At 33.0% G+C, this 10,426-nt stretch overlaps 2 protein-coding genes across 3 annotated transcripts in view; both read left to right on the forward strand.

The window, feature by feature from the left end:
* LOC148304457 (uncharacterized) overlaps positions 1–783 on the forward strand; it is a 42,379-nt gene extending 41,596 nt beyond the window's left edge. For both annotated transcript variants that reach the window (XM_088268267.1, XM_088268268.1), the window contains exon 8: positions 181–783. The gene's annotated coding sequence lies outside the window, so the exon portion shown is untranslated. The remainder of the gene's footprint in view (positions 1–180) is intronic.
* A 4,404-nt stretch (positions 784–5,187) lies between these two features.
* Positions 5,188–8,216, forward strand: LOC148304458 (testis-expressed protein 10 homolog). The gene is made up of 2 exons (XM_088268174.1): positions 5,188–5,714; positions 6,593–8,216. Exons 1-2 carry the CDS (start codon positions 5,352–5,354, stop codon positions 8,180–8,182), a joined length of 1,953 nt encoding a protein of 650 aa, XP_088124300.1. The 5' UTR covers positions 5,188–5,351; the 3' UTR covers positions 8,183–8,216.
* Positions 8,217–10,426: the final 2,210 nt, after the last annotated feature.

Consider the following 10,426-nt stretch of genomic DNA (forward strand, 5'->3'; position numbering starts at 1 on the left):
TTAGTTGGCCACTTTCTCCTGTACGACTGCGATATGTTTAACATTCATAAAATATCATTTAAGTAATCTTTAAATTTCACTTATTTCTGTCAAAGTATAAATCTTTCCTTTGATCTTATCTTGGTCAAACGTGTCCTTATTTTTAAAATTTATTTGAATGATATATGCTTTGAATTTCAGGTAATCCTATCGAACTCTGCAACCCTCCCTAGAAGTAGAAAGCCGAGCAAGCGGAAGACAGCATAAAGTAATAACGAATAACGCAATTTCCTATTTACTTTTTACGCTTACATGTCCAGACCAAAGGCTTATGGTACGACCGCCAGCAGGGTCTGTTCTTGAGCTTAACACCTTGTGACTGTGTTTGAGGATATCGAATGAATTTATTAAAATGTTATTGACTGTTTCACTATGAGACTTTTAATCAGTTGTGATTTTTCCCGAAGGAACACATCGGAATATGCTTTCCAAAAGCACAATTCGTAGATAAGTATTGAAATGTATTCCCTCTTTTTAGATTTACCCCGAACTCTAGTCTTTGTAAGGTTTCTTAAATTATGCGACGTTTGTGAGATTATTCATTCAAACGGGATTTTTTACGGCGAGATTCTTTTTGCATGTATCTTTATTTAAAAACTAGGTCCTATAAGTGTTACTTTTAAGTTTCCATCACTTAGGTTATATTTTATTAATAATTTAATGTGTGAACAAAGAATGTTAACAACGCTGTATACAAATAAATATTTCTACATATCTCAGTAATAAATAAGGTGATCCACCAAATTATTTTCTATTGTAAAATGATGCATATTCCTTTTTATATGTTCCAATAAATAGTTTATGTAAACTTTTCTCCTAATTTTCGTCCGCCTCTGTAGTGTAATGGTCAGCACGGTCGGTTACCATTCTAGAGGTCCCGGGTTCGATTCCCAGGGGGGGTCAAATATATATAAGTGATTTTTTCACTCTAATATTTATTCAATATTACCCTGGACTGGTACCTCAAGCGGAGGGCTGATCACCTTACCTTCGTGTGTTAACGATCAAGATAACACTGTGTTTATATAATGCAGTGCCCTATGCACCATTGGGGTGCGGATAAGGGTTTGAATTGAATTTCTCCTAATACAAATTGACTAAATTTGAATTTGTGTAAAACATGTGATAATAGCATTGTTGTAACAATATTATGTAATTAACATTTGACATAGAATGATAAAACTATTCTGTACTAAAAATGCTATTCTGTATTAAATTATGAAACAAAACTAGGCAGAATCCGAATTCTACTTTAATAAATAAATTTATTTATAAAATTCAATTAACTAGTCCAATGGAAGCCCACTCAAAAATTATTCAAATTATAAATCAATTTATGAATTTATATACTTGCAATACATATGTAATAAAAGCTTATGAAATTTATTAAAATTTTGCTGCATTTTTCTGTATTGAGAGCTCATAATTTGACCATAAGTGATTTTTACCCTAAAATTCACATCATTTCACCCTGGACTGGTACCTGAAGTGCAGGACTGACCATCTTGCCTCGTGTACAAGATAACACTGCGTTGATATGATACACCACCCTATGCACCATTAGGTGCGGATAGGAGATGAAAGAAGTACAGTATAATAATATATTATATAGTATTTACATTGTTAATAAATTTCGTTGAGTTATTTATACGCAGTTATTTTATAGAACCTATTATATTAACTATAATACATATTTTTTTCTGGTAAAATTCTTCTCAGCCTTCTTCTGCTAAGTATTAAGAAAATTTTCACCAATAAAACTGTTCAATGAAATATGAATACTTACAATTCAATGAAAAACATTTCTTGAATTTAGTTTGTTTGAAAATTATAATTATATAATAATATAGAATAATATATCGCTGGTTAAATGCCAAAGGGTCACAACGTAAAAAAAATAATTAAACTCTTTATTCCTAAAATGGCATCTAAATTGTCAATATTTTCATATTCGAAAGACACCCATGATTCTAGGGTTAGAATTATGGGTGTCTTTTTCGAATATGAAAATGTTGATGATTCAGACCATTTTTGGAATAAAAAGTTTAATTTTTTTTTGCATTGTGGCCCTTTGGCATTTAACCAGCGATATGTTCATTCATGATTGATGCTCCTGTTGCTTACTTCAATTTTGGGATGCCATTAATCAGGAAAGACTTGTAAGATGGACCATGTGATACGAGATAAATATACAAATGGGGTGTTAAATTTTAGTGAGGAAAATTATAAAAATTCATATGAACTGAGGCATACAAATAGTGGGGCTCCACTGTACTGATTTGTAAACAATTTTTTGTATTGTAATTCTATATCTCAATACAAGGATTTAGATGGGCTAAAAATATTCTTACAAAAAACTGGTCTAATAATAACGATAATTAAAAGTACAAAATTGAAAAAAAATCCTGGTAAGTTAAATAATTTGGGAAGAATATCATGTATCTAAATAAAGGTTTTAACTCTATTACTTTACGATAACTCCAACAGGTGGCACATCGAACTCGCATGCAGGATATTTTCCTTGACATTTTGATAATATAAAATTTTCAAAAATCAACATTAATTTGGATGTTCAATTATGGGCAGAAAGGCAAATTTCAGTGTTTAAAATGATTACTTACTGCCATATAATATTTTTCTGTTGATATATCTGTAAAAAAGTACTGTTTGCGATGAAACATCCACATTCTTATGTTTTTGGTCAAAGAATATTTTTCTTTTAAATGATTGTGTATATCATGACTCCTCTGCTGAGCTTTTTTCACTATTATCTAATGTCATTCTTGTGCCAAAATAGGAAATTTTACAATTTGAATTACAACCTAATAAAACCCGTGTAATGATAAAAAACCGAATCATTATAAAGCATGCTTGCCTCCATTTTGACAAAATTATGTTTAGAATTGGCGGGAAGTGGGGAAGGGGGGGTCTACTGTCAGTATTTGTTCTCCGCATCAAATCAGTTGTGACATTTACACCACGTGGTACAATTATAACCAATCTTTTAAATACTTGTTTTCTTAAGAACCATTAATTTTTTCATTGAAATAATAGATTTGTAAGTAAGTAATAAACCATTTAAGTAATAAATTGTCTGTTAAGGTTTTTGAAGAGGTGTACATGTAATACATGCAATACTACAAACATAAATATGTAACAATAAATACAAATACTCAAGTAACTATCGACATAGGCGCCGCAAGTGAGATGAAGATATATTTCATTGAATTACGGTAGCCACTAAGATAAAAATTTTAACATTTAACCATTTGCCCGTACTACATACGGCCAAAAAATGGACATTTTCGGATTTGCCCATACCTGGTATGGGGAAGACATAGCTCAAAATTATTTTACTATATTAATTTATGAGGGAGTTGAATGTATTTTCGCAGGGTGGCTCTGTGTGTATCGGCTGTAGTGGACTTTCTTGCCCATTATCGGTATTATTTTGTATGTTTTGAACATATATTGATATCATTTATTTGAAATAAAAAACCTGCCTTTATTCCAAATAAAAAATTCTAAATATAATCTTTGTTAAAACTATCAGTCAGAGAATTGAGTGTAGGAGAGGATGTTCTTATTCTGGATTATTAACACAGATGGCAGTAGTGTGAATAATTAACTAGGTCTTAAGTTCAAAATGTTAACGATATTAAGACTTGGTTTGGAGAAGTTTAAGTTTGGATTTTGGGCAATGTGCTATCACAAGCTGTGTGAAACGTGTGTAACAGAGAGCATACCAACAGCGGGCTCATGCAAAAAATATGCGAAGGAAAAATAATTTTGTTCCCTTTCTAACGATTCTACAGATAATATTGTTGAAATGTAGGTCCATGCCAAATTATGAGTGCTACGCAACTTCCTTTGACATTATTTAGTGCTATTACATAATATTTTATATGATGGTGCTATAAAAAATGTTGGTAAGGTAAAATAATGGCAGGACTAGCTCCTACGAATGTACGATAATTTGTATACATTTTACTGCTTATTCTTATGCTTTAATTTGAAATATACCAGTTGTATTTTACTTTTGAAAAAGATCGAATCTCAGTTTTTCTCACTGTACATTTTTGTTGTAACATGTTAAAAAATAAAAAGATTATTTAAAAAAAAACTTTTATTATTGCTATAAAATTCTTTTCATCCCTCCCCAAGTATGGAATAATCATGCCAATGGGTCCAGTCTGTTTGAAATCTTCTTCTTCAATTGTGTACATGCTCACCTACACATTTTAAGCTTTTACCAATGTTTTCACAATTATTGTGTAACATATTTAATAACAATACATAATAATGTGTTAAAAATCAGACCTGACTTGGGAAAAAGCCAATCTATTAAACCAGAGCACCAGTTAGTTAATTTCTTGTTTTATTAAAACAATTTGTTGCATTGTATGTCAAATACTTAAAAGTGGCCGGGTAAGGAGTCGTAATAATCGTCGGGTATGTATGAGGAGATGCATAAATGTAGAAGAGGCGAATAATGTTTGCAAAGACAGAGTGGTGTGGCGTTCGATTCTCTCTGCCTACCCCTGTGGAAGAGGCGTGATGGTTAGTTAGTTAGTTATTCATTGCATTGTCCATTATCTATCTGGGAATGTAAGATTGGATCATGAAATATGACGATTTGTGAAGTACAGTGATCTAGATGGATGAGAGGAAATTAAAACTATATTTCTAATTAAAAATAAATGTTTGTGAGAGATTATTAAATAGTCAATGATAATTAATAATAATTATTGCGTGAGGAGTTTAAATAATCGGCGGGTATGTATGAGGAGATGCATGAATGTGGAAGAGGCGAATAATGTTTGCAAAGACAGGGTGTTATGGCGTTACATTATCTCTGCCTACCCCTGCGGAAAGCGGCGTGATGGTTAATTAGTTAATTCTTGGAGCAAAAATATAATTAAGTGCTTTTGGCTCATTGAGTCTCATAAGAGTCAATTTTTCGTTAAATTATCGATTATAAAAACTAAAAACAGCGATTGGGTGGTGTTGAACGATTAAAATCTAAAACATTTGAAGACGCCTCAAAAGCTGGACGATATTAGTTGAACATACTCCTCATGGTACTAGACACTTGACTTGTCAAAATATCATCTGCCATTATCTATGGTTATGGTCTTCGGTTATGTCATAATCTGTGGTTATGTCTGTAATCTGTGCACGTGGGTTATTAGCGTGCGGGTTCGTTCTGTCAAATAAACATTGATTTTATTTTCTGTTAAATAGAAATAACGTAAAATATATTTTATGATTCTTATGTAAAAAACTACATATTTTTCTGACAAATCAACATAATGGGACGTGGTATAGCGTCACGACATCAACGGTTCGAAAAGGCGGAGAAATCAAAAGTGAAATTGAAGGGAAAGAAAGATTTGCCGAAAGGAACTAACGTTACTAAAACAGCATTTAAAGTGAAAAAAATTGTAATAAGGGAGCAAGTAAAAAAATTGCAGAATGACCAGCCCCTTAGCAAAACGAAATTGAACATCAAAGAACTTCTGTCTCGTCTCGAACATTTCAACACAACAGCAAGAGTCGATGCACTGAATGGTTTGAAAGATGTTATTACCGCTTTTGGGAATATAACGCTCGGAGATAATTTAGGCCAACTGCTTAAAGGAGTAGCTCCGTTGGTTTTGGACAAAGAAAAAAATGTAAGTTTATTCTTCCGAATATTTTTCATTTTTATCTCAGCCCTCCGAAGTAAAGGAAATGTAATTTTTCTCAATGCTCAGTTTTTTACGTATATAAATGACTAAGAAAATATATGTGGCGAATGTGAGAGGGAAAACAGAACGAGGACGACCGAAAAAGACTTGGCACGATCAGATCAATCAGAACCTAAAATCTGGCGGTGTCAAAAGTCTGGGTATGTATGACTAGATGTATGGATGTGAAGGAGGCGAGGAGTGTATGTCAGGACAGAAGAGTCTGGCGTTCCATCCTCTATGCCTACCCCTGCGGGGAAACGGCGTGATGGTAGTAGTAGTAGTAGTAAATGCTATGCGAGTGTATATCGTTGAAAAAGTTTTAACACATTAAAGATATCCATGCTCATTTTGTTTTTTCAATAACAAATCATGAGTGGGAATGACATCTCTTTTGTCAAACTTATCAATCATATAAATCTTGACAAAATTTGTTGCGGTTAACTTTTCTTTTTCTTTTTTAAAAAAGAGAAATATTTGTGTTTTTATTATTTACACAAATATTTAAATTTCATAGAATTTCTGTGAGCCTAAGCGGCTCATTATTAGAAATAGGTATCAAATTGTGGTAGGGTGGGTTCGAACCGAGAAACTCTGACTTAAGAGTCCGCGACACTAACCACGGGACCACAACCCGACACGATGTTTCAAAATATTTTCCGAATAAAAATAAGTTTTATTCAGTATATGTCTGAAAAACTGCGTTAGTCTTTGAAGTTAAGGAGAAAGAAAATAGAAAACTATGATGTGGGTTGAGCTTTTGTTGCTTTAAGCGATTTGTTATAAGTATTATGTGTAATTCATATGCATTCTTTTCTTTTCAGGTAAGGAGGGAAGCTTATAAAGTACTTCACATGATTTTGTCCCCTTTATCGCTGGATAAGATTTCTCCATTTTTTGATGCTCTTTGCTCTTACTTGCGGTGCGCCATGACGCACATAGATACCCGGATTCACGAGGACTCTCTCCTGTATTTTGATATCCTGCTTCTTTGCGCCCCCGATCTGATGGGAATAAATGTTCACAAAATCCTGCCTAGCTTTCTGGATATGATTTCTAAACTGAGAGTTGATTCAAAACCTGGCCGTACTTTGATGGTTAATTTAGGAAGTAAGATGACCAGTATCAAATGGAGGATCAGAGTGCTATCCAGATTGCACCAGCTTTTGCACACTTTAACCAATATAAGAAATGGGAATAAACACCAGTCTCGAGGCTATAAGTCTTCTCATAAAACACACTTTTATAATACAAATAAACTTCAAAGCTTTCCTTTGTATAGAGAAATAGCGCTCAGTAAACTGTTGTGTTTTTCTAAAGATAAAAATATTTATTCTGGAAATGAGAGCGAAGGAGAAAAATTGCAATCTTACATCGAAGTATTGGTTCCGCTGTTGTTCGAGACATGGTTGGAAGTCCGACCAGTAATGAATACAGACGCCAAAATGGCAGAATCGGTAGTATCGGAGGAAGGTGTTTTCATTCTAAGACACATCTTGCAGATATTCTATCTGCTATGGAACTTAGCTAAGACAATAGAAATGGAACAACGGAATGTTCAACTTACAAGTTGGTTTATTGGCAAGTACCATAAGGATTTTAGCCAATATATATCAAACTCTTTTCCATATATCCAGAGTGCTCTACAAAAAAAGAAAAAACAGGGTCTAATAATAAACATTGCCAAAAATGTTACTGACGAAAAATGCTTAGAAGAAAATTTAACAGTCTGTCATATTTTTATCATATTGAACTGTAATACTAATTCCAAAGGACACACCGCAGAGATTGGTAAAGTTTTTAATTATTTAGAATGGACTGCGGGACATATTTCTAAAAGGAATACAGCTTGTCAGACAAAATTTGTTGAAGTTTTGCAAGAGGTTTTGAAAGCCGATAATTGGACTTCATCGAAGGAAATGCCTTCACTTTTAATGGCCCTCATTACATTGTATTGGACCGATGGTTTGCAATCGACGTTCAAACAGAGTCTCTTTACATTGCTTTGCAGTATTCTGTTAAATGATTCATTACTACATTTACAAAGGACGGATTGTTTCCAATCTTGGTTGAGTGAGTTACCCGACGTTATTTGCGGATCGGAACACATTTCTCTGGAGTCATTTAATATCATAAATAGGCTAGCCATACAAAATAATAGGCTTTTCAATGAAAGTCTAAAAAACAAACTTGTTCAATTGGTTAAAAATCTACCTAAAATAAAAATCGATGAAATTCCAGAAGAGAAAATTGCAAGAAGGAAACTCATAAGTTTATTATATTGGATCAAGACATGGGATAATGAATCCTTAAATGCGCTTCAAGATCAGCTGGCGTCACAATGCTACGATAGTGAAGCCAAAGATTACTTGATTGACATTTTGAAAACAAAAACCGAAGGATTGTTTGTATAACAATGTAAAATAATAAAGATTTATACAATGAAAATTTTTATTTATTCCAACAAATGATATTTATTTTTGATTTATAATTGACTGAAAAATAGTCAATAGCAAGACTGTGATAATAAAAGACCCCCTATTTATGTTTGTCAAGCTTTGAATACAAAAAAATCACTACTTATGGATAAGAACAATCTGGTGCTCCATTTGTAAAATCCTGAGATCTAAAAAATCACTGAAACCAATATCCTCACTAAAGCTTTATTCTAAATTATCTCAACTAAACGTGATGCCCAAAAGTAGGCTGAAAACGAATGGAAAACTTATCCGGTCAAAACAACTGCGTCCTGAAGTATAAATGCAGACTTTCTTCTGATGAGACAACTTCATAAAGGTCTGGCTTTTGAGGTAATAATCTAGAGCAGTGGTTCTCAAACCTAATTTGTCTATTTTTCAGTACCCCCCAATAGATGTTTCTAGTGAAGTTCTAGTGATTCAAGAACAAGGTTTCTAAATTGGTTCATATATATAGAACTTCCAAGAATTTGAGTAGTGTGGTTGTCAATAATGGGTAGAATTGGTGAATGTTACACGTGTGTAAAGTGATCACTTAAACCAGCCTATGACGGTTGTCAGACTTCCATATTCTTCTTGAAAATAACAATATATTTTAAAATAATTGTTATTTTCAAGAAGAATATGGAAGTCTGACATAAATTTATTATTGAAAATAATAATATATTTTATGAAAATAACTCCTGTAATTGGAGATAATCCAGATTTTGTGAACAAGTATTTGGACACACTCAAAATGTTGTCTTAAAAATCAATTACCACATCACAAAAACCACAATGATATCTATTACTTTAATTCTAAATGACACTTTTTTTACCAGTGGGAGCAATTAAAACACAACTTTATAATATTAAGAGTATCTTTTATTCAAACTAAAACAAACATAATAAATTTGAATCAACCCTTTTTTGGGCTCCTTACCGCCCCCCGCTAGGCCACCAGCGCCCACAAGGGGGTGTTATCGTCCACTTTGAGAAAGACTGATCTACTATTTACATATAAATGTACTAAGAGCTCTTCAGCATGCATTTGAGATGATCCTGGTTACTTATTAATCGGTGTTTGAATTCTGGCATTATTGACGTGCCAAAAGTATCTCTTCTTCCTCTTACCCTTGTCCGTACCCAATGGCGCATAGGGCATTGTATTGACACAGTGTTAACTTGATTGTTACTTACATGAAGGGAAGGTGATCACTCCTGCGATTCAGGGACCAGTCCAGGATAATATGAAGTAAAATCACCAATATTCATTTCCACCCCCCTTGGGAATCGAACCCGGGACCTCCAGCTTAACTTGTTGACCATTACACCACGGAGGTGGAAAAGTATTCACTAGCTTATAAAGTTGTAGTTTTAAATGTTTTGTTTTATTTATATATTTAAAAATTGTGCAATTTATGAACAATAAGCCTTTTCATTTGTGTAATTAAGTATATTGGTTTTAAATTATTATTTTTATAAATTTGATTTTTTATATTTCTGCTGTCAACTGGTAATTTTATTACCGATATTTAAAAACTATTGTATTATAATCCACTATCATCACAGAAATTACATTTTTATTAGTAATATTACAATGTATGTAACACATTGTTGTCAGGCGGTTTTTTCATAAACGCCAACCCTAGGCATGCGATAATTCTGGATACATTGAAAGAACTCACTCGCTGACAGGATTATCTGTGTCTAAATATATATTATACAGATCGTGGGAATACTGGTAAAAAACGTTAACTCCAAAATCTCTGTTCAAACGAATAATCCCGCTTATTTAAAGCTTTTAGCCTGAATAAAATACCCGCTATTAAACTTAAAGTTGAATTTACTTTTAAAACCACATAAATATGACATTTCAAACTACTTAGTGTATTTTGCCAGTTTATAGAACATTGAAAACTTTATAATACTGCATCATTAAGTCAAAATTGCATATTTTTGAGTTAACGTTTTACCTAACCCGGAATTCCATGTAATTTTACCGTCCGGCACGTCAGTTAGCGTTTTAAAACGACAATTGGCTTGTGCTTTTGTCCATCTTTCTTCGGATCGGAGCGTGAACACGTTGCGCGTAAATTCGATCACGCTAAACTGTCGTAGTCGCTTTCATTTTTCGAAACCGGACTGCCGGACTGTTTATCCACTACACGGAATTTTATTTAAAATTCCGTGTAGTGGATA

The sequence above is a fragment of the Brachycentrus maculatus genome, unplaced genomic scaffold (assembly GCF_059751285.1).
Source record: "Brachycentrus maculatus isolate JH-2025_06_01 unplaced genomic scaffold, ASM5975128v1 h1tg000315l, whole genome shotgun sequence".
Taxonomy (NCBI): Eukaryota; Metazoa; Arthropoda; class Insecta; order Trichoptera; family Brachycentridae; genus Brachycentrus; species Brachycentrus maculatus.

Excerpts from the sequence above, each read along its gene's own strand:
- LOC148304458 (XM_088268174.1), top strand. The coding sequence starts at position 5,352 with ATGGGACGTGGTATAGCGTCACGACATCAACGGTTCGAAAAGGCGGAG. Across the intron at positions 5,715-6,592 it reads TTTTGGACAAAGAAAAAAAT|GTAAGGAGGGAAGCTTATAA; the intron begins GTAAGTTTATTC and ends TTTTCTTTTCAG.